At 40.7% G+C, this 24,683-nt stretch overlaps 1 protein-coding gene across 5 annotated transcripts in view; it reads right to left on the reverse strand.

Annotated features, from left to right (window-relative positions):
* Window positions 1-2,091: 2,091 nt before the first annotated feature.
* Window positions 2,092-24,683, reverse strand: part of pde10a (phosphodiesterase 10A) — a 108,234-nt gene continuing 85,642 nt past the window's right edge. For 4 of the 5 annotated variants that reach the window (XM_036126247.1, XM_036126245.1, XM_012859206.3 and 1 more), the window contains 16 exons: window positions 22,384-22,539; window positions 20,562-20,612; window positions 20,000-20,058; window positions 17,473-17,524; window positions 17,194-17,336; window positions 15,446-15,538; window positions 15,017-15,203; window positions 14,088-14,230; window positions 12,982-13,065; window positions 12,732-12,882; window positions 12,471-12,626; window positions 11,233-11,405; window positions 10,999-11,110; window positions 10,704-10,784; window positions 7,693-7,781; window positions 2,092-5,803 (listed from right to left, as the gene is read on the reverse strand). In XM_036126247.1, coding sequence (XP_035982140.1) covers window positions 5,704-5,803; window positions 7,693-7,781; window positions 10,704-10,784; window positions 10,999-11,110; window positions 11,233-11,405; window positions 12,471-12,626; window positions 12,732-12,882; window positions 12,982-13,065; window positions 14,088-14,230; window positions 15,017-15,203; window positions 15,446-15,538; window positions 17,194-17,336; window positions 17,473-17,524; window positions 20,000-20,058; window positions 20,562-20,612; window positions 22,384-22,539 — 1,830 coding nt within the window. In that variant the 3' untranslated portion in view covers window positions 2,092-5,703. The remainder of the gene's footprint in view (window positions 5,804-7,692; window positions 7,782-10,703; window positions 10,785-10,998; window positions 11,111-11,232; window positions 11,406-12,470; window positions 12,627-12,731; window positions 12,883-12,981; window positions 13,066-14,087; window positions 14,231-15,016; window positions 15,204-15,445; window positions 15,539-17,193; window positions 17,337-17,472; window positions 17,525-19,999; window positions 20,059-20,561; window positions 20,613-22,383; window positions 22,540-24,683) is intronic. The other variant, XM_036126246.1, reaches the window with a different exon arrangement.

The raw sequence follows: 24,683 nt of genomic DNA on the forward strand, positions 1-24,683 counted from the left end.
TCTCGGATTGTACGTGCAACCAAAATCAAAATCTAAATGTCAGATACGCAGTAAGATGTGCAGCAGAGAGGGGGACATAGTTTCACTTTTGTTTGTTGACAGACCACTCCTGCATGTCAGGGAGAGTTGCAGCGTCTTGAAAGACTATAAACTAGCGGTTAAAACTCAAGTCCAGGAGGGCAGATGTCCTGCAGCTTTTAGATGCGTCTGCTTCAAAACGCCGCTCTCAAGTATTGGCTCATTAGCAGAGCTGTGTAGCGCTGGACTGCATGCCAGTGAGGCAGTTCAGCCATTTGATGCAGGGGTGCAGGGTCACACAGGGACATGTCTAAAAGTTGCAGGACACCGACCTATGCACGAAGATTTGAGTTTCAGATCGCTGCTTTAACCCCTGAGCATTTTCATATTTTGAGATCTTACAGCCAGAAACCACAATTTATTTATTCCTTTATTATTATTATTATTTTTTTTTACGATAGACCAACACTAAGTAATGTATATTTGTAAAGTGGGGGGAAGCAATACATGTTTTTTTTTTTTAATTATTTACAAATAAAAAAAAGTGCTGCCTTTTTTTTGGAATGTCTTTACCAGCAACTCTTTATCACATTAGACTGAAGCTTTACCACAGATTCTCAGTTGGATTAATGTCTGGACTTTGACAGGGCCATTCCAACACATGAACATACTTTGATCCAAAAAAGGGGCTGTCTAAATGTTATGTCACTCGGGCCATAATTGTCTAGTCAAACGTACTTGAGGGTCAATAAACATAACAATAATAATAAAAAAAAACTTTTTGCTTATCGCTCCATAAAATATGACTATGCATCATTTTAATTAAACAAATTAGTCAGGTGTTCCATAGGAAAGGGATATGCAAATCATTGCAGATCCAAAACTTGAAAAGAGTTTTTCACATTTGACTTTTTAAAATTTATTTGGGCTGGATTAAAAAAAAGGAAAACTTTGTCTATTATCAGCAATGAGAACAGGATTTGGGTTTCAGTTTGAAAATGCTTGCAGTATTTAGCAAATCTTTCTAAAGCTTTTGTCGCACCAAAGTTTGTACTTGAGTAAAAGTCGATGGATACCTGTGGCCCTACTTACTGTGAAATGAAAGAGAATGCAAAGCGCGGTAATTAAAAGACGAACACTTATCAATTAAGAAAATTTGAACTTGTAACAATATTTGCCCAAATTAAAGATAAAAAGTCTCTTTTTCTTAAATAAATAATCAGTCCAGGGGCCAAAAGTGGCCCCCAGGCCGCACTTTGGATGCTCTTGATCTAATCCATTCCGCTGTAGCGCTGGGTCTATGTTTAAGAAAGCTGGCCTGCTGGAAAGTGAAGATGCTCTAGCCTTTTGTGCATCCAGTTCCCCCATCAGCTCTGACCAGCTTCCCCGTCGTGGCTGAAGAAAAACATTCCCACAGCATAATGCAGCCACCACCATGTCTCAGAGTGTGGATGGTATCTTAATGGCCATGTTCAGTTTTTAATTTTAATTTGGTCTGACCAGAGTTCCTTCTTCTACATGCTTGCTTTCTCCCAACATGGCTTGCCGCAAAACTGCAAACAAGACTACTTGTGGCGTCCATTTAACAATAGCTTTCTTTTACCCCTCTTTCACAGACCACATATCTGTGGCGTAACAAAAACTAAGAGCTGTGCCGACAGATTCACCCACCTGAGCTGTTGACCTCTACGGCTCCTCCCGAGTCCCCACGGGCCTTTAGGCTTCTTCTCTGATTAATGCTCACCTTGCCTGACCTGTTTAGCTTGGCTGGAAAGCCAGGCTTTTGTAGGTTTGCATTTATTCCATGCTTTCTTTCCATTTTCAGGTGATGGATTGATTGGGCATGTCATAAACAGCACTAAAAAAGATTATACATTAAAAAAAAGCATGATGGACTTCTTCAAAAGAATGTACAGCATCATTTAAAACATCAAAATGTAGACAAATGGATCTAATAACAGAAAATACAAAAACAGGACCAACTTCCAAATTGTTCTGATCTACAGCTCAGTCATTAAAGTAAAATATGCCGTGAGAAGATAAAGTAAAGAATGATCTGGCGCAGAGACGTGATTCTTTTTCAAAGACGTATTTATTAAAAGTCATTTGGGCTACGGCTCTTACATTTACAGTTGAGACATTCCTCAGTTATTCTGGGCAACAGTAACATGTCTAGACTGTTTAATTTATCTTAATGTTTACTTTGTACAAAACAAAAGAAAAAGGCAAACATTATTCTTCTTTGTATAAAAAATATAAGTTAATTTAAATTTAACTCTAAGAAAATAACAATAGTAATAATAATAATAATGATGATGATAAAGATCATAAGCTGAACATAGTGCAGACAATGGGATATAACTGGTGCTGAAAAAGAGGAGGGACAGTGCAGTGACTTTACAATGTTGTCTGGTGGGGTTGGGGGGGGGGGGGGTTTAAAGGAGGAAGGCGTTTCCACACGCACACACATATACACATGCATCCTTGTTTTAAATACAAAGTGAGGACCTTGATATTCAACCCTTTCTATGGCCTAACCTAAACCTAACTGACACCGCATTCCTAAACCTAACCACTAGCTCAGATAAAAGTAAGGACCAAAGAAAAAGTCCTCACTTTACATCAGAGTCCTCACTTTACAAGTAAAATGCGCAAAACATTTCCTCACACATATACACACACACACGCACACACACGCCTAGTAGGACAGTGCACGACTGCCGTTCAGTTTAGCACCATCAGAGCAAACATCTCTCCCTAGGTTGCAAATACTACTCACCTATCTCAACAAATGCAAAGTATATATATATATATATATATATATATATATATATATATATATATATATATATATATATATATTAAATTTCAGGTAAGGTGCATGCTAATTGTTGCTTTTGGTTAAAGCTTACCGGAAGCAACTCTGAAAGGTAAGACAGAGCACATGGAGGAAACTGATGGTGCACACAAACCCACGCAGCAGCGCCACCCAGAATCTGCAACCAACGAAAACATTCATCAGGATGATACATTCACAACAGAGGGGGGTTAGGCGCAGTACCAGCCGGACAACAACAACAACAACGGAAAAAAAACAAATGGAGAAAAAAAAAAGAAGAAGCAAAATCAAAGAGTTGAGCAGAAACTTCAGTCCGGGAAGATGGATGAGGACAAAACAGTTTGTCTCTTGGAAGATCTTGGAAACTTATTAAAAAGAGTCCAAACGTATCCTCTAGTTTGATGTAGGAAAATGAGTTATTTCCTTCTACAGCCGGTGTGTCACACAGTGGCAAAAGTTCCCAGAGACGTGATTTCACCTTGGTGATATCATAGGAAGCTTTTAATGGCGCTCATGATTGTTCGGTGTCATTCCTGCATGTCCGCTTAATGAGTAGAACAATTGTTTTATGTGCTTGGTGGGGTGAAATACAGTTGTGTTCAAAATAACAGCAGTCCATTATCGCTTAAACAGACTTCTCCCTGTTTGTGCTAGAAATTATATTTCTCCATGGCAAATAATTTACTAGTAGGTGTAATAGAGTAACAGAAGACCAACAGACCACACAGTCGTGGCATGCATGCTGTCTGATAATTGCTTCATAATGATACCAGTGTAAAGACGTGAGATCAGTCCTTCTGTGAACAGGTCAAGAACCTGGAGGCTCTTATTCAAGGACGAAGGCAGAAACTGTTGGACATGCTGGTTATTGTGCGTTCCTCCTCTAAAAATCGGTGTAAAATCACTCGTTCTAAAACTTGTTCAGAAAAAAAACAGCTTCATTGGATTCAAAAATCGACCGGAGAGGGTATAGAAAACCATGGATCGCTCAGCCAAATGTTTCAAAAACGGAAACCACAACCAGAAAGACGTGGCGCACAATGGAAGACCACCGTTCCAATGGATCAGAGTCAAAACAGCAAAGACTCGTGATCAAGCCAAATGATCAGCTGCAGGGTGATCAAAGAGGTCTACAGTTAAGAGATGGCTTTTGAAGCCAATTCCTTCAGCAGGACGCCCCTGCAGAGCCCTATGGTTGGGAGAAAACGGAACCTGCAGGAGAGTTTAGTTTGTCAAAGGACACACTGACTACCCGGAAGAGAAATGGTGGAGCATTTTATGGACCGATCAAACCAAAGGGTGTTATTTCAGAGTCTGGGGAGTGAGGAATATTTATAGTGGCATATGTGTCCCACTGATGCAGGTTGATGCACACTCTGCGATTATTGATATCACTTTGGTGCCGTCTTACGGTCTTAGTTGTGCCAAATTATGCTTGATTTCTCTAGCAGGCATATCAAACACCTACATTTAACTCTACAGCGTTTGCTATATTCAAATGAACAACTTCTACTTAGGTTAGAATCTGTTTGACAGAAAACAAGGGGCCGTTTCTGAGGAGAAACTGGGTTTTCGCAGAGGACCTGTTAACAGCTCCCTCAGAAGCAGCTAAATATCAGCTCAGTGATTCACAGGAAAGCTTGAAAAAGGAAAAATGGAGACGCTGTCACCTGTTTTGAACAGCATAATCATTTTTTTTTTTTTCATTTTCCGTACAATACCAAATTGAGCGATTTTTTTTCCTGTATCTTTTGATTTAGAATTGAACAAGCCATGTTTCACGATGCATTTGCATGTATAGAGAAAAAAAAGGGGGGATTCTGAGCTTTGCTCGCTGTTTTTGAACAAGCTGCTATTACTTTGCACACAAGTGTAATATATGAAACGGTATAGGAGAGGGAGACGCGAGTACAAATTATGGATTATGCAGTCTTGGCTTAAAATAAACGAGCAGGGTTTGGACCCTGGTGATCAGAAGGATGTTGGTGCAGCTGGTTCCTAAATGCTCAGGGGTGAGGAGCTGCAGGGACCACCTCACACTTTAAACAATGTGACTCTCTCATGACTGCTCACCAACATCACAGTTCATCAATGTTTCTAGGGGATTTCTGCAATCTCCACATAGAGTAGGCTGTGTTTATTCAAGTACTGCAAAGGATATCTGCTAAAAAAAAAAAAAAGGAAAAAAAGAAGAAGAAAAAAAAGCAATTGCAAACACATTCAAATGTCCGCCTTCTCAAAAGGGTGTCGCTACACCAGACATCTGCTCTACACATTCCTTCGGTCTCTGGGAATCACTTTCTGAAGTAGTGCGCGTGCAATAAACTCAACATAGAAGGCAAACAGTACCATCTCAAAAGAGCCTGAACTGAAAAGGAAAATTCACATCTCCTAGCCCGTTGAAGGTCTGGAGTAAGGCCTCTTCAAATGCAAGACCAGAACAGGATCAGTTCAAATTAAGGACAATGACAAGGGATAGCCAAAATAATTAAAATAACAATAATAAAAACTTGAAATAAAATACGGGAAATCACTCAAGGCCGTTCTATCGATAAAAATTTCCCCAGCTGAGAAGACGCAGGGTGATGGGCTGAAATCCCTCCCTGACGGATGTCTGTCAGTCTCTGGGATCGGTGAAACCGTCAGTGTGGACACCTCCGTCACCCGATGAGGTAACTGTGTGTTTTACAAAGTCAAGCCGCTTTAAGCGCTTCGAACTCCTGCTGACGCAGGATGTGGTTGTTCCCTGCCTCGCCCTCTAGCCCACTCCCCCTCGTGAAATGTCCAGGTCCGTGGCAGGATTCAGTTTGTGTATTTCTTTGTTGGGTCGGAGACCCCTTTGGTAGTCAGTTGTCCACCTTGACAGGGCCTGGATCACAGGGCCGGCTGGGCAGAATGTCCTCCTCCTCGCCCCGTGCTATCTGCTCCCAATGATTCAGGTTCTCCCTGGAAACAAAAAGTGACAAGATCGGAGTCAGACTTAACACGTTTTAACCTGCTTTAGACAACTATTCACACCCCTAAAACTATCAGACAGTCTGTCAAATTGCAAATACAAACTTCAGTGTTTTTCATTTTGGATTTTTTTATTAGATATACCAACACAAAGCAACACATTATTGAATGCAGAAATTAAAAATAATGTATTTTTAGGAATTTCTTTATAAATACAAATCTGAAAAGTGTGGCAGGCATTTGCTTTCAGCCCTGTTTATTCTGATACCCTAAAGTAAAATCCAGAGCAAGCAACTGCCCCTTAGTGAAGAGCATCGAAGTTATGCTCAGTGTGAAGGCAGCTGTTCTGTGAAGGCTTCAGAGCTTTGTTGGAAAACAAATTGTGAACAAACAGCACCATGAAGACCAAGGAACACAGCAGAACAGGTCCAACATGAAAGTGTGGAGAAATATACAAATATAAATATCTATAAAATGTGCAATTCACAAATCGAAATCAAGATTCAACTTTCTGGCCAATAAGTAAAACATGCGAGGGGCAGAAACAAAGAAAGAAACAGAGAAACAAACAAACAAATAAACTGACTGAGAACATCATCCTGATCTCCACCATAAAACCTGGTGGCAGCATCAAGGCATCGTTATGTTCAACACCGACAATACAGTCAACGCAAAGTTGAGTAGACCAAGGAAAATGTGTTTGAGGTAGCAAAAAAGAAAAACAGCAAAAAAATAAATAACTTAAATAAATAAATAAATAAATGTAGCAAGGGTGGGCGGGGCTTGCCTTCCAGCAAGAAGACATACAGCCAGAGCTACAATGAAATAGTTTCAATCAAAGTATATTCATGTTAGAATGGCCCAGTCAAAGACCTAAGATCAAACTGAGATTCTGTTGGAAACTTGATGATTAATGTTTAACTAACTGAGCTTCAGTTGTTTTGCAAAGAATGATTTCAGTCTCTACATGCATAAAACAAATCCCAATTTTCCATCCGCTTCACGATTATGCATTTTACATGGGTGTTTCACATAAAATACATTAAAGTTTGGGGTTAATGGGACAAATTGTGAAAAATATTTAATAGATATACACAACAGTTCAGATCTATGGTAGATAGAAGAGCTGAAGAAACCGATGAAATGGCCTCAAAACTCTTTTTTGTGGGAAGATTAGCTTTCGCACGTGTATAGAAGGGTTAGCAAAGGCAAAGGATTGCCAAATGATGGCAGGAACTCAAACGGTTACCTATTACAGAAGCATGATCATGAACGTTTTGGGTTTTATTAACCAGTAATGGAAAAAAAAAAACGAGCCAAAAACTATCTTGAACTTTTGCAAATAATGCTAGCACCCTTAGCATTTGTTAATCATGCCAACTAGTGGTCCCACCATGAGCTGCGGGGCTGCGTGGGGTCTAGGCCCGCTGCCCACCCAGACGTACAGCCGGGGCGTAAACATTACGCTGTTTGATTTGTTTGCATTCCCCGTAGATCAAGGACACATCCTAAAACAGCAGCAGAAGGTGCGAGCAAAGGTGCAACACGACCCTGTTTGAAAAGCAGTGACAACAGCCGTAAATACGGCACATTCTTTACACGCTTACTGCACTGGAAGACTGCAACTGCTGCAGACAGACAGCTTTTCTTTTGTGCACGCGAGCTTTAAAACCTTTCTAAGGCATCATGCTAAGATAAAGCAGCTGGCATATTTAGAGTGTTTAGAATGTGCTTTTTTACTCATACTCCTCTGAGGCTAAAATCTAATCTGATGGATCTGGTCTCTCACAGAAGAACAATTTAATGACTGCTTTTTGAAATTCTTTTACTCTTAAACATAGTTTATTCCATCACAAGTAGCTCATGAAAAAAGTACTTACTTGCAGGCTTTCAGGAGTGGACCGGATGGAGGAAAAAGCTCTGAAAGTGTGGTGTAGCATGGAATTGCCACACTGTTGTAGAATCCCACCTTTAAAATGAGAGACAAACGAAAAAGCACCTTGAATTAGTTGCTTTTGTAAAACCAGCTTCAGGAACGGTTTAATAAAATTCATGCCATCCAAGAAGTTTCTCTCTAATATCTACAGTGCTGCTGTGCCTAGTTATAGTAAAAAAAAAAGCAATGTGAGAATATGTTATGGTGCCGTGTGTCATCAACAGTCTCCATATCAACAGTATATATGAAAATTCTTGAATTCTGACACATATTTTTAGTTTTAAAGAATAAGCAACAATCCTAAAAGGTTGATAAATGTACCACTTTAACAAAGATATTCATACTTTTATTGTGACTCTCAAAAATGTGGTGGCAGCCACAGCCTGATTAACAATATCAAAGCATACATAGGTATCAAAAGGCTACGGCTCTAAAACCAGAAAATTATCTATGACACGGTTCAGAAAAGTCAATATTTAATGAGATTCTAGCGAAATTGCTGACACGACCCGTGCACTGCTGGTACGTCCAGCACAGGTTCTCCCTGGAAACAAAATGGCTGAAAGAAGGTTCCTATACTAAGGGCTGGGCAATATATCAAGATTTCAAAAATATATATAAAAAAAAAAGGGATGTAAGATGAGACTATACTTTCATATTTATCTACAGCTATTTTTTTGTTGTTGTTGCCGTTTTTGCCATTTTGGATAAAGCTTTGATTCAGAGATGCTTTTTTTATAATTGCTTTACGGAAAGAAAAACGTATTGCGATAAATATTGTATATCGGCATTCAGCATAAAGATATCAAGATATCATTTTTTGGGCCTACAATTTTTGCTTGCTTACAAAAAACATGAATTCAGCTATATTGGGGTATATCATAGCGTGGCAAAGCCTCTGTTGACGAGCTGCGGGCGGTGCGTCTTTAAAACAGCCGACTGCAGGTTAGGAGCAGACAGCCAGACTAAACCAGCTACTATCAGCTTGATGTGCTTATTTTACTTTCTAAAAGGACAGATTGAAATGTCTAACGTCTACAACAAGAAATTGGAAACTACTGCTATTAGCAGATTATTCTATATTTACATCAGAATCAAGATATTCATAAATAAATGCTATAGATAACATTATTGTAATTGTCATAGCAGGAAATGGACGGACTTCATTCATAATTTTCGAATGACAAAGGCAACCTTTATGTGCGTCTGAACGGATCTCTTTAGCGCTCTCACTTAAAAACACACATCTTTGGTGGCCATAGCGGCGAGTAAATGCGTTGCCGTGGGGCTGTATGGACTTGCAACAGGTGTTTGTTACTGCACAATATCCAACCTCTTTTTTTTTATTTAGCCAGCCTCTTTGGCATAGCCAGGTCCACCGTTAGTGACGTTTGTCAAGTATCAATGACGTGTAGGTCGGATAAATGCGACCTGGCCGTACAGACACAGGTCGGATTTGAAAAAATCCAATCTGTGTCGTTCAGACTGTCATGAAAAGATCAGACACAGGTCGCATGTGGGCAAAAAAATCGGAATTGGGTCTCTTCAGGCTGCAGTGTGACCGTAGCCTTAGACTGCTCCCTCCTACACACACATACTGCCTTTGGTCCTGATGGAAAAAATAACAACTGTTTACTCAGAACAGAAAGCCTGCTTAATTTCCCCCCTGATAAAAGAATAAATGATGCAGCAATTGCACAAATATGTTTTTTCCTCAAATCGTTTAACACATCTTGTGATCGGGTCCCCTTCTCCTTTCAGAGTTGAGAGAAAAAGACTGAGACACAATCTCTTTTGTAAAGAAATGAACAAGATATGCTGTAATTCTTTTAAGTTGGCTTTCATTTGAACAGATACTTCTTTTATACTACAGTAAAAGACAAACGTGTACTGAGGCAGAGAGAGACTTAAAATTATTGTTTAATTTTGCTTTACTTTGCTTTACTGCGCACTGGCTCGCTTTATTAACAATTATATAAAATTGAATTATTTGATGCTAAATGAAGTAGACACAGTTGATTATGCAAATTAGTACAATTAGTTTTAATTAAGGAGTAATCCTGACCACTAGATGTCAGCAAAGAGCCTCCAGTACTGTACTTCTTAGTATGTGTTGAACATGTTTCATCAGGCGTTAGCGGGAAATATACGCCTCTACGGCTGTCTGGGGGTTTGAGTTGAATTTGCAACAATTGTCTTTAATGGGAAAGTTAAATTTAGAACTGTATTACTCATAGCTCTAATAGAAGACGGTATAAAAAATGAACTTTGACGGGTCAGAATCTGGCCACAAGCTACCTGATAGATACACCAGTCTTTGTTTAAATAAACTGAATACTAGCTAGGACTGCAGTAAATTAACTTAAAATAACATCTTGTGTTTTACGTTTGTGCTTTTGTAATGGTCCTGTAGACCTACACAGGTTGTTACCTCAGGGTCAAAATTAATTCAATGAGTCATCAGCAGAGGTTCTTCAAAAAAAAAAAAAAAGGTAATTTTACATATTGTGGTGAATGACAAACTTTAGGCATACTGCCTCTTCCACCAATGGGAAAGCTACTCTATGTACTGTACACAAAGATTTGTAAATCATCTGAAGCCACAAGCCAATAATCTCCAGTTTGTGTTGTACAACAATTACAAAAGTCTGTTTTAAAACGTCTTAGTTTTATGAAGTCGTCCCCCACCCCCCCAACTATTGAATTTAAAAGACTTCAAACTTTATTTCTGTTTAGAAAATGTCCCTTTAATGCCAGCAAGCACCCAAATTCAAACGCGGTCTGCAACTATTTTCCTAAAATAGTATGCTAATCATGTTCCGCCTCTGCCATTTGTGCTTTCCTCTCTCCACAGTCTTCTGTTTACAGACTAAGTTCCCACCAGAGCGTGTGTGTGTGTGTGTGTGTGTGAGTGTGTGTGTGTCATACAGCACACATATTCTGTGCTGGACGTACTTGGCCCTGGGGAACCTCGTCCTTCTTGTCTCTGTCCATCATCGGGATCGGCTGAATTCCGATCTTCTTCATTTCATCTCCCTGCAGAGGAGCAACATAACAAGATACCTTTTATTTTGTGCATTCTGCGGTGAACCTCCTGACCACCTGACAACTCTATTTTGGGTGACCGGGGTTGTAGGACATGCAAAGTTGCAGCGGCATTTACAAGCAAGAATAGAGGCCTGACTGTTAAAACTGGAGGCATGATCGTGACACTAAAACCTTTTTGAGCTCAAACAGTATCCCACTGTACCTCAGCCCAGAACTCAGCATAGATGTCGTTAGCTGTGAGTCGTGTGACTTGCCACCGCTTGGTAACAGAACATAGGTCACATGCTGTCATCATCAGACCAATCACACGGTCCCTGGAGGGGAGCAGAGCCTTGTTACATACATGCAGAAGGGGGGGGGAGAAAAAAAATACACCCCCCAAAAGTGGCATTTCTGCGTGCCAGTTGGACACTTTTTTTGTGACTCGCGGCCTGACCTGTGCGAGAGGTTGTCCAGGTCCAGCCCGCCCCTGGTCAGGAGCTCCGTCAGCTGCTGGTGGTTGTTGAAGTACAGGGCGAGGTCGGTGGCGATGATGGCCTTCCGAATGATCTCCAGCACGTGCTCGTACTCGCTGGAATTCAGGTTGGAGAAAATATTGTGCCCTTCCAGCTATGAAAAACAAAGAGATCAATGAAAAAGCAAAAGCTCCACTTATGAGGCGTTCAGCTCAGCTGGACTGCAGGAGCAGGGATGTTGCAGAGCTAAAAAAAAAAAGGGAAAGATCTTCGGGGATCTGTAATTGACAGTTGATCACATCTATACTCAATTACTTTATCCCATGTAAAAATATTTTTGCACACATGACAAAACTGGGGACAAATTGCTAATCAGCATGGTCATAGGGTTTGCAAAACCGAACGCCCTGACCCTGAGAAACCGATTCAAGGAAAGAAAACCAATGACCAGGTGACAGGGTCAGAAGAGGCTGAGGCTCACGGATGCAGACGTGAGAAGATCTTTGCTATCCGATCCAGTAAGAGCACATCGGCAGCCTTATTACGAATGATTTAGGCTCTTTTTCAACAAAATAGTCACATACACCAATTTCTAAAATTATTGGCACCCTTGTTAAAGATGTACACAAAGTAGAAACGCCTCAACATCTGAATGTTAATGCTCATTTCTGAGCTCCTGTTGTTGTTGTTTTTGGAAAGCTCTGACTAATTTACAGTGAAAACTGTTGTCTAACACTTCTATTGCTTCTGGTTTTGCTGGGGTATAAATATAGCCTGACAGCATCCAAAGCCACTTCCTCGTAGTATTTAGTAAGGTATGGCAGGTACGCACTGATCTTTAAGGATACAAGAAGATGTTTATTTTTTCCGATACTGAATGATATCTACAGCCAGAACAGTAATGAAAATATTGCATATCATCCCATGAGGAGCAAGAGTCAGAGGTTACCAAAGGGTGCAGTTAGTTTTAAGGCTTTCATGCTAGAGATGGGGGACACTAGAAGACGTATTAGTGGATAAGTCACCTGTACCTCTACTTCTGACAAAACAGCCCCTCCTTGGAGATTTAGCAGAACCTGTAGCTTAACGTGTCAGCACTGCTCAAGTTTAAACATTCAGTCTGGGCTGGGACAGCTTTTTGCATCATTTCATACAAATCCTGACTGCAATCAGGTGAAAATGTTTACGGTGCACAGAGTTTATCGTAGTGGAGATCTACCTGCAGGATGGAGACGGTCTGCGAGAAGTGGTGTTGCTCCATGGTGGAGGTGGAGTACAGAGCAGCCAATGGATGGTCGAACTTCTGCAAGTATGCGTTGCTGTACCCTCGATGATCCAGATCGTGACACAGGCAGGCTATCAACAAACCCTTCTTCTGTAAAATAAAGGCGCTCATTAGAAAGAGCTGAATTGGCCAAAATCAAAGATTAATCTCAACTAGTGTCGCTCTTTTTTCCTATAAGCCCAGCATGAAGCAAACCTCTAGCTCCGTGAAGATCCCGGTGGTTTTCTGTAGGATGGCGTACATGCAGTGGGCCACGGTCACCGCGTGCTTCCAGTTGTGGTAGGGCACACGGCGGTAGTTTTTCCGTACGGACATGGTGAATCTGCAGAGCTTCTCCAGCTCAAAGCTAAATACACGTAGAATATATCAAGGATAAAAAGATGAGATTATAGGTGGGTTTGGATGAGAGGCTGAGGCCAATGTCTGTCTGCTGCCGTGACACTACCTGGTCTTTCCGCAGGAGTTATGAACCATGTAGATGAAGACGGCCGGCCAGATGTCCTCATAGGGACTGATGTCAAATTGGAACCTGGAGGGAAAAGTGACAGGATGTGACCTCTGATGTCGTTTTGTTCACAAACGCGTGGCTTGGACACAGAATCAGCGTTTCATCCAGTCCCCAGCAAAAATAAATAAATATTTACACCCCTTTAACTTTTCCACACTTTATAACCACAAACCTCAATGTATGTTACTGGGATTTTATGCAACACACATATTAGCCAAAAATTGTTTACGCTGAAGGGTGTAACTTATTTTCGGTAAAAATCCAGCTGCCCTGTGAAGCCTTCAGGGGGTCGTTAGACAACATTAGTTAGACAGGGAAGCCTGTCAGAAGTGCTGAGATGGACAGAACAAAATACAGTTCATTCCAGCAGGAAAACACACTAGAGGCTTCAATAAAATGGTGGGCATAAAACCTATGTGTGTGAATGTCCTAGTCAAAGTCCAGAGCTAAACTGACAGTCAGGCAAGATTAAAAGACTTCTTTTCACAGATGGTGCAATCTGACCAAGCTTGAGATGTTTGCAGGGAGGAATGTGCAAACATTTCTGTTTCTAGATGTGCAAAGCACGCCACACTTTTCAGATATTTATTTGTAAAAGTATTTGAAATTCCATCCATCCATCCATCCATCCATCCATCCATCCATCCATCCATCCATCCATCCATCCATCCATCCATCCATCCATCCATCCATCCATCCATCCATCCATCCATCCATCCATCCATTTTCTAACACGTCTATCCCTTGTGGGGTCGCGAGGGGTGCTGGTGTCTATCTCCAGCTGTCAATGGGCGAGTTACACCCTGGACAGGTCGCCAGGACAAACAACCATTTTTGCACACATAAGGAGAATTTAGAGAGGCCAATTAACCTAACAAGTTTTAGAAATTCTTTTCCCTTCTTTTCACAATTATGCCCCACCTAATCTTGTTGAATAAAATCCAAATAAAACACAGAAAAAGCAAAGTGACCCAAAGTTCAAAGGGTGTCAATACTTTTGGATGGCACTGCATTTTAGCACAGACGGAAAAAGGGGCACTCACGTTTCGATTTCTTTGTAAACGGGTTCAGGAAGGTTGAGCTGGGTGAGGGTCTTCCACTCCTCTGACGTGCAGATGCTGTGATAGGACAGCTTTTCCATCGTCACTCTGTAGATGCATTCAGAGTGCCGGATCCTGTGGTACATCTGCAGAGAGACAGCAGGGAGACCACAGAGCGGGAATCAGTCTTTAAAATGAGAAATCCTGAACATGAAATTAAACCGCTCGCTGCTGTAATTTCCCTAAAACTGCCCCCCCCCCCCTGTTTTCCCTACGCATCTGGCTTGCGTCCCTGTCCCCTGAGCAGACAAAAGGCGGGGAGAGCGGCCAGGTAGAGGCGCCGGGGGCCTCGCGCCGGCCCACGTAAATCACTGGGAATCAGGAGCCAGGCAAAGTTACAGTTCCCGGAGACGCGGGGCATAAATCACGGCCAAACATAACTCCTGTCACCGGACGGATGTGAGAGCACTCGTCTTAAAATATTAACGTCCCGCATCAATTTTAAAACCAACTTTGTGACGCCGCTTCGTGCGTAAGCATGTCGCACAGAGCTGACAGTGACACAAGTCCCACAGCGAGGGGAGGCTTCGACAGGCAGACCACACAATTGCTGGGAGTTTAAGGGTGATTCATGAATAGTCTGCGTTCCATGAAAGCGCTAATCGTCGTTTTTTGTTTTACATTTCGAGGTAACGGACTTTAAAAATAGAAACTGCACTCTTGACGTAGGGGGAAAATTACAATCACACGACCGCAGTGGCAAGTGCGCTGCCGCAAGCCGTAAAACGTGAGCTGAGGATGATAAAGAGGTTAAACTCTGAGGTTAAATTTGACCATTCCAACCAAATCAGGCTCTATAGAAAGCCACATTTGTCTCCAAGAGAGCATCGGTTAGTCTGCCAAACACATTCAGGCTGGCGTGGGGTACTCACATTTGCACAGTGTAAGGCCAGAGCACAAAAGACAGCAAACATCTTAAAGTTGTTCTCATCAGTTTTAGTGAAGGCACTTCCGCTTAGCTTGTTCACCATCTGCACCACGCCGATGACGGCGCCCCTGCTCACAATGGGCATGCACAGGATGTTCCGCGTGGTGTAGCCAGTTTTCAGGTCTACCTCTCTGTCAAAGAGCACATGGCACAAGGAGAAGGGATTAGTTTGACATTTATTTTCATGTTACTTGCAGTTTTGCACAAGTAGGTACTGTTCTTGCTTAATTTTATTGTATAATATAAAGCGATTCTAACCAGTTCCAAGTTCGCATATATGTATTCACAAATATACAAGACTGGGACTAGTTAAAATACAGCAGTAACTTGGTAATATATACATAACAAAGCATTAAAGAATGAGATGATTCACCGGTTGAACCGCGGGTCTGCATAGGCATCTGGGATATTTAAGACTTCCCCTGTCCGAGCTACTTGGCCAGCTATTCCTTTGTCTATGGAAAACCTAGACAAAGGAACGGAGAGAGAGGCCAAATGAACAAAATAAAATACATATGAAATATTTATTGCAATAATATTATGGTCAAGAGCCATGTGTGAACAAATATAAATGAGCTTCTACACCAAAGCCAAGCATTATGTGAATCCTGTTACTTGCCGTATTTGTACCCCTATATCCTTTTCCCATTTTGTCACAATACAACCACAAACTTCAATGCATGTTATAGAGAGTTCATGTGACAGAGCAACACATAAACATTGAATAATTGTAAAAAGGAAGAAAAAGCATCTATTATTTAATTTTTTTTATAAGCAAAAACCTGTAAAGTGTGCATGATGCACACATCTGTGGATTTAATGTCTGAACTTTGACTAGACCACTCCAACACACAACTATGTTTTTATCTGAACCAATTTGTTGTAACTCTGGCTGTATTTTAGGGTCATTTTCCATCGGTAGACTGCCATATGAAGCGCTAACGGCTAACGGTAATGGCTAGGTACTGACTAGAAGAGTTATAGTTCACCTTAACTTTATGTCGAATAAACATACTTTTAGTGCTTTTCTTAAGACGCTGTCATTTTAAAATCTGCATTAATGCAAGTTTAATTAAAGGTGAAGAGTAACGGAATAAAATAAAGATTTTAGATGCAGCTCACTGGTGAGTTGTGCCATTTTTTAGGACATTCTGGTGGGCGCCACATGTGGTCTTTCGGGGCTTCCTGGTGTCCGCAGGCACCTTGGTGGTGACCTGTGGTCTAAAGTCTCTTGCAGCCTCTTGTAGATGTTCCTTCCACATGTTTTCTCTGTCCCCTACATGACTTGTGTCAAGCTGCAAACTAAGCATTTTAAGGCTCTGTTGCATCAGCAGCTTTGTTCTGGCCACTCTTCCACATACGTGATATTTGTGCGATCCTTGATAATAGTTTGCTTGACAACAGATTCTCCCACCTAAGCAGTGAATCTCTAGAACGCTCACCTTGCCCAGACAGTTTGGATGGACAGTCATGTCTTTAAAGTTGTGCTAAACTCTGTACATTGTTGGATGACGGGTTGAACAGTGCTCTCTGCGATGTTCAAAGCTTGGGACATTGTTTTATACCCTAATCATGCTTAAACCTCCATCATGTTGACCCGTCTGCTGTGTTCCTTACTTTTCATGGTGCTTTTTGTTAATTAATGTCCTCTAACAAACCTCTGAGACCTTCACACGACAGCTGGATTTATTCTGAGATCAAATTAAATTCAGGTGGACCCTATTTACTAATTGAGGGACTTTTAAGACCCACGGGTTACACCAGATTTTATTTAGGGTCATCAGAGTAAAAGTGTCCAGGATATAACGGCTGTCATGCGTTTTGAGAACCATGCATAATTTTCCTCTCACTTCACAATTATGCATTCCCTCATATTTGCCTATAACACAATTTTTCAAAAAATATGTTAACATTTCCAATTGTTTTACTACCATGTTTGCAAGTGACTGTATGTGCCGACTTATTTTTTCTCAGTTGCGTTTGCCACAGAAATCTTGAGAGATTTAGGTAAGAGAAACCGTCTTTCAAAACAACATTTACATAAACAAGAATACAAAAATACAAACTGGACAATCACATCAGAGTCAATTAGACAGAGGATAGAATGATAAAGTTACAAACCTTATTTCTTTTGTTTTCCTAAACACAGGTTTGCCTTCTTTCTCTTCCCCGATGTCGAACAGGTCAGAGTACAGTTCTTTGTTGTTGTGATCTACCTGGAAGAGCGCACACCTGTCTGCATTCACCAGGTTTTTTGCATATATCTGTAAAGCAAAACAAGGGGCAGAGCATTTTATACCTAGGTACTGTATTGCCAAGTAATTTAAGTCAATGTACCACTGTTAGTTTAATTTTTGTAGTCAAAACAGTTTACTCATAGTTGATCCTAGGCACACTCACCATAATATGTTCAAGTAGAGAATCTATTGCCACAATGTTATCAAAGTATGTTCTGTGCAAAAAAACAAACAAAAGGAAAACAATGACACATTGAGGTGTTTTAACAATCAGAAAGCTTCGGTGAGAATCACATTAAAGGTGCAGAGCCACGCTATTTGACTTTTTAATTTATACGGCAGTAGCTCACTCTGGTTGCATACAAGTTTTTATGAAAGATTATCACGTCCTGCTGGCGTATCAGTTGTTATTTTGGTGTTTTATACTTTATTTTTGCTCAATTTGTTAGTAAATGAAGCCCTGTGGGTATATTTATGATGACAATGGAAGTACACACTTCCACTGGGATAAAATAAGCAATTGGCTAACGGCTATTAGCATCTCCCAGCGAAATTATGAAAAATGGTCCAAGATCCAGTGGGGAAAAAAAGATTCCAAGAGGGAAAACACTGGAATGTCGCTGGGAATACAGTATGAATGTTGGTGTTCACTGAAACGGAAGCTAAACCTGCCGATGCTCAGATGTGACCGCAGAGTTGATTAACATGAAATGTTAAAAATGTTCTGATATGAGGCTCTTAAAGTTGCTGTAGATTGATTTATTATTCAAAAGTGTTTTATTAATTAAGCAAACCGGCATTATGATAGTTATGCCATACTGCCACGTCTGTATATATCTGCTCATGGTGCCCGACGCTGGGTTCTATTTAGGCTCAAAAAGGAGCATCAAAACCCTATCAGGATGGACGCTTGGTGTATGTAACCTTACTTTATCACAATCAAATGGCTTTTGGTCTTTTCTTAATAAGCATATAACGTGGCCACTTACCTTTAATCATAAAAGCTCAATATCTTACATACTCCTTGAACTTTTTCCACATTTTGTCACGTTGCAACCTCAAACCAAATTAATTTATTTAAGCCGGATTTTACATAACGAACACAGACAGTAGGGCAATATTGTTAAGTGGAAGGTAAAGTAGATATACTGAATTTTTATTCAGCCCCCTTTACTCTGACAGCCCTAAATAAAATCTAGCGTAACCTATTGCCCGAAGAAGCATCTTAATTTGTAACTAGAGTGCACCTGAATATAACTTCATCTCAGTATAACTCCAGCTGTTATGTGAAGGCCTTTAAAGGTTTGTCAGTGAACAAACCGAATAATGAAGACCAAGGAACACAGCAGACAGGCTTGATGACGCTGTGGAGCAGTTTAAAGCAGGAGCTAATGCAGACCTACCAAAACATGACAGTCCACCTGAACCGACAAACTGAACTGAAGCCAGGTAAGTAAAGCGTTAATCACTGAAGAAGCAAAGAGGCCCATGGCTACTCTGGAGGAGCTGCAGACATCCACAGCTCAGTTGGGAGTATGTTACTAATACTTATGCCCTCCATGAATCTGACCAATAAGCCTTTGATCTTTCCAAGATGTACCCCAACACATTCCCTGGAGCCTGCAAGGATAAGCATGTGTAGGAAATGAATGGATGAAGCTGACCATTATGTTAAAGTGGAAAGAATAAAAGCCCTAAATAAAAGAAGGCAGCAGGGAGTCCTGTTTTCCACAAGCTTGCCACAAGCCATGTAGAGGGCACAGCAAACGTGTGGAAGAAGGGGCTTTGGCCACGTGAGACCCACGTGGAACATTTTGGCCTACTCGCAAAACTAGCACTGCACGTCATCCTGAACACACCACCCTCAGGGTAAAACACGCTGGTGGCAGTATAATGCTGAGGGGACGCTTTTTTGCAGCAATGAAGCTAGTCAAAGTTCAGGAGAAGATTGATCAACCAAAAACAGACCAATCCTAGAAGAAGACCTGCAAGATGCTGCGAAAGTCTGAGACCGAGTTAAAGGGTCACCTCCAGCGGGAAAATGACTCCAAATATACGATGAAATGTTTGAGAGCAAAGCGTATTTATATGCTGGAATGGCCCAGCCAGGTTCAGACCTAAATCTAATTCAGAAACTATGGCAAGACCTAAAAATAACTGTTTATATAAACTTTCCATCCAATCGGACTGAGCTGGAGCTTTTTTTTTCCAAACACCAACATGCTGTAATTAGAGCGAAAGGTCGTTCTGCAAAGTATTTGAGCAACATGAAAATGCAAACCAATCAGATTTTTTTTATCAGTGCAGAAAAGCTTCCAGGAAAACATGCATCGTTTTCTTTCCACTTTGCCATCAGAGTCGACTTTTGTGTCACCATGTCACACTATGCCCCCCCCCCCCCCCCCCTCAAAACATAAAAAAGTTTATAGTTGTAGAGTGACAAAATGTAAAAAAAAAAAAAAAAGTTTCAGGGGTTTAAAATAATTTAGTCGGGGACTGCAAGGTTATTAAAATGTAATTATTATGCCTAACGTGAGAACACAATGTTCGTTTAGGACTTGTAGGGTCGTGAACGCAGTTAAAATCCCGCTACACATTAGAGCATTTCCAAATTTTAGGAACATGGTGTGAGAAACAAACTTTACGGCTTTTCATCAGCTTTCATTGAAAGTCAAAGAAGCAGCTCTTACTTTGACACATCTAGTAGGAAGTCATTAAGCTCAGTCTGTTTGGCAAGGCCTCTGCACATCTAAAAAAGAAAAAAAGAAATAATAGGTCAGGATCAGGAACACAGATGTATGAATAATGTCTTTTTTTTTTTGTTCTTCTGAAAACACAATCAGCATCCAGCATGCTCCGCGGGCGAAGCGGCTCGCCGTCTACGAGCACGTCTGCGGGCCGTCTTGTTGCGTCTCTGTAACAACGCAGTGTCTAAGCAGTAAGCAGCGCTTCACCGCTAACCGAGGCTCAGAGGTCCACCGTGGCCAGAGCTGCAGTGGGACGCCACCCCTCTGGGGTACTATGTTATCTTTTTCATAAAACATAATGACGTCTCAGGGGAGCAGTTTGTTGAATGTATGGTCTAGTTGATTGGACTGGGCACAGTGACAACCCAGTTTCTGTACACAGTGGATTTCCCCAGTGCAGAACCAGAACAAACAATGTCATCCAGAAGCATAATAAATGGTAGGGTACACCTTGTTGCCAGAGGCTCAGGCGAAGCACATCGGGCCTTTATGGAGGCTTGCCTACCTGTACTTGATGAATGGCAACAGATGCCCAAGCTAAATTTGCGGTCGCGACCTGGAAAGGAGAGAAACTTGGTTTTAAAGTTTTGCAGAAAGAAATCCATTCGCCCTAATTGTGTTTAGGACGCGTTTGCACATTTCAGAATAATCACAGACAAGTTCGTTTAATTCACAAATTCATTGCAGTTCTGCATACTCAGCTATGTCTGAATATCCCACAGATAAGTATCACATGACTCTGCAAGACTCCTGAACACACATGGTCATTGTTCTGGTTTCTGCTTACAGAACTTTAATGTCTTGCAGATTTATATGGAAAAACAAACAAACTCTAAGCCATGTGTCCAGCTGCAAAGGCCCTGGAAAAGCTGTTCCTATGAGTGGTTGGAAAGGTACTCCCACCCGGATGCGACGTAAAGGAGACTCAGCGAGATGAGATTGTTATAAAAAACAATACAACCAAGAGGCAGGGATCAAAACAGAGCTGAAACAGGCCAGTTTTTCTAGTTTGCATGTTTAAAAATATTCAATTTACTTAATTAAAAAGGAACAAACTATTATTTTTAAACAGAGCATGAAGAGATGTTTTTTTAAATTTTATTTTTGTTTCATTTTGATTGTTGAAAAAACAAAAAAAAACCTCTATTATTTTCTAACTTATTGGCCTGGTTATGTCAAAGTCAACTTTATTTATATAGCACATCTGTCCAAAGTGCTGTACACGACAACCAATTAAAATTAAATAAAATAACAAATACACAAGATGTAATAGGAATAATCAAAAATTATAAGTTAAAATACTGAAAAACACTAAAAATCATGAAAGATATTGGAAGATAATACAAAGAGTCTGTAGAGAAACAAAGGAAAACACGGAGGCAAAAATATGCACTTAACAGCTATTTTCAGCACTAAGCTGATCCCCTAAAATCTAAAGTGGATCTTGAAGAGATTCAGTTTTACCACAGTTGGGCTTCACTCTCGTCTCCGTTTTTAATTTATTTACACCAGTTAAAAAACAAGCAAAGTAAAAAATGCTGAAAAAAATACAAATAACATCTGACTTTTAAATCTAACGGGTAGGGTTTCTGAGTACCTATTTGCTTCAAACAGGATTGGGTCACATAGTGTCGCGAAAGTGAAAACACCTCACTTTTTTTTTTTTTTTTTTACTTAAAACATGTTTTTTACTTCCTAAAAAATAAATAAATAAAAAACTTTCAACAGCCGACGTGTCAAACATTTACGAGGCTGGTTAACGCTCCGGGTGGTGTCATTGAGTCAAACACAATAAACCAGTCTAATTATCTCAGAAAGTTATGAATACTTGCAACAGATGTGCAATCAAAGTCAGCAGGATTTAATGCAACGTAACATTTTTATCTGACTTTGCTTTAGTCTTTGTCTGCTGGGAGCCACTGCACAATGAAATTGTAAAAAAAAAAAAAAGTGTAGAAAGGATTTAATTAGCCTGCTTTAGCTGACGCATCCTAATTTAAAACAGTTGCTGGGGTGCTTTGCACTGCAAAAACGGAACTAAAAATTAGTAATATTTTCTTAAAATGAGTGTATCTGTCCTTGATTTGAGCAGGTAAATAAGATGATCTGCCAGTGGAATAAGACTTTTGCACTTAAAATAGTAACAACTCATCTCCATCATCTTATTTCAAGTGCAGGATGTCTAATTATTTTATTTTTGGGGTCAAAAACACTCATCCCATTGGCAGATAATATTATTTACCTGCTCAAATGGACAAAAACACAAATTTTAAGAACATTTTGCTTATTTTTAGATCCGTTTTTGCAGTGTGGGTGATAGAGCTGACCTCTTGGTGTCTTAGGTTGAAAGGCTGACTGCCCCAGTGCCGATGCAACTCCAGGATGGCGATGAGGTCCCCAATGGCAGTGAGGATAGGGAGACACAGGACAGAGTGAACATGGATCCCTGAGTCCTGCCCTGTGCCGTCCGGAAATCGCTCGTCCTACAAACACAGAGGCCCGTTAAAACTTTGATTTCATTAAACTGTACACAGGTCTGACCTAAACAGTGTTATGCAGCAGTATAGTTGAGGGATTTCGTAAGAAAGCCTGTAGACATGCACAAAAATAGCACTTGCATTGTATATTCAATCGTTTGGGTTTGTTTGATTGACTTGTTTGTTGAGACTTGTTTGGACTGGTAGGTTTTCCATCACAGAAGATCTTTACAGATATTTCCTCCTGGAATCTGTCTTTGATATTTCTCTGGTCAGACTGATTTTTAGCTGGAAAAGTCGCTGTTTTGTCGTATTCTGTACCAAATTAGCACGGATGACTTCATTACTTTCCCTCAGGATTTAAAGTGTTAGGCAGCGCAAAGTAGTGCACGATTGTGAAGTGGAGGGAAAGCTGATACTTGGTTTTTAAAGAACATTTAAATCATTCAAGCATTTGTATTTAGTCCCCCAGCAGCTTTTGCAAACTGAAAATGCTGCCGCTTCATGTGTGCAACAGCTAGCTTAAGCTCAGCCAGACTGCAAGAAGAACATTTTGAAACATACATTTTTAAGTCCTGTCGGAGATTCTCAGATAGATTTAGGACTGAACTTCTACTGATTCTAGACCATTAGATCTATTCATCTAAACCATGCTCTCGTAGCTCTGGATGTGTCCTTATGCTTGGTGATCTGCTAAAAGGGAACCTCTGCTCCAGTCTCATATCTCTTGCAGCCTCCAGCAGTTTTTTTCTCTTTTCCAGGATTGTCCTGTTTTTAGCTGGATCCAACATCCAGGTCTGTCTAGCTTCTCTGTCCCCGCTGAACTAAAGCATCAAGACGCCATGATGCTGCTGTTTCGTAGTGGAGACGGTATTTTCAATGTAACTTGTAATGTTGGTTTCATCAAAAGATTTTAAACTGGACTTTACTGACTTTCTTCCAACAACAACCGTCCTCTTTCACTCAGAGGTGTAGGGTGGACGACTAATAATAGTTATCATTGGATTAAACAGCCACAAATTTTCAGGTTTGCGGTGGTTTTGTACTGTTTTCATTTTCAATGGGGAGTTGAAGATGAGGCGATATTTTTTAACTTAACCCGGTTTTAAAACGTCTTCATCACTTTATCCTGATGTCTGATGTGCTCCTAAGTATTCATGGTGCTGTTTCCTCACTGACAGGTTACAGTGGATATTGTTTTGTGGTATCAGCATAAGGTGGGGTGAATAAAAGTGCACTTTATTTGGTCCAAAAAATCCCTGCAAAGTATATTGAAGTATTGTAATGTTACAAAATATGTAATGGTATACAGTGGCCTGCAAAACGCTTCACCTTCTTGGCGATTTTCATGTTTTGTTGCCTCTCAACCTGGATTTATAATGGATTGTTTGAGAGTTTGCATCATGTTTCAGTGGCGACGGTGTTCTTACGGTGATGGGATGTGTTGGATTTAGCGCCAGACGTAGTATTTTCCATCGGTGGCCAAAAAGTTCTGCTGTATTCTGATCTGACCAGAGGTCATTCCTCTATACATTTGGAGAGTTGCCCACATGGCTTTTTGGTAAATTTTAAACGTGCCTTCTTATCGTTGACACTAAATAATGGCTTTTTCTGGCCTCTCCTACATGAAGTCCAGCTTTATGGAGTGGACGGTTTATTGTGGTCTCTGCTGTGGAGCTCTGCAGCTCCTTCAGGGTTACCTTTGGTCTCTTTGCTGCCTCACTGATTAATGTTCTCCAGGCCCAGTCTGAGTTCTGGTGGGTAATCCACTCTTGGTAGGTTTGTTGTGGCACTAAGTGCTTTCCATTTCAAGATGATGGCTTTAATGACGCTCCAGGGGAATATAAAACATTTTGACATTTTTCATAACCCTCCCTGACTTGTACTCCTCAACAAACATCTCCCTGACTTGTTTGGAGAGCTCCTTGGTCTTCATGGTGTAGTGCCTTCTTGCTTAGTGGCCTCTGGGGCCTTTCAGAAAATTATTTGACTTTTGAAGGAATTTGGTTGTACCAGAACCTTTTAGGGGCTTCATAGCAAAATGCATAAGCACATGTGCCATTTTTTTTACTTATTCTTTTTTAATGTACATTTTTCTCATTTCACTCCATCACCTTAGACTATCCTGTACAGATCCGTGCCGCCTTAAT

The sequence above is a fragment of the Fundulus heteroclitus genome, chromosome 22, assembly GCF_011125445.2.
Source record: "Fundulus heteroclitus isolate FHET01 chromosome 22, MU-UCD_Fhet_4.1, whole genome shotgun sequence".
Taxonomy (NCBI): domain Eukaryota; kingdom Metazoa; phylum Chordata; class Actinopteri; order Cyprinodontiformes; family Fundulidae; genus Fundulus; species Fundulus heteroclitus.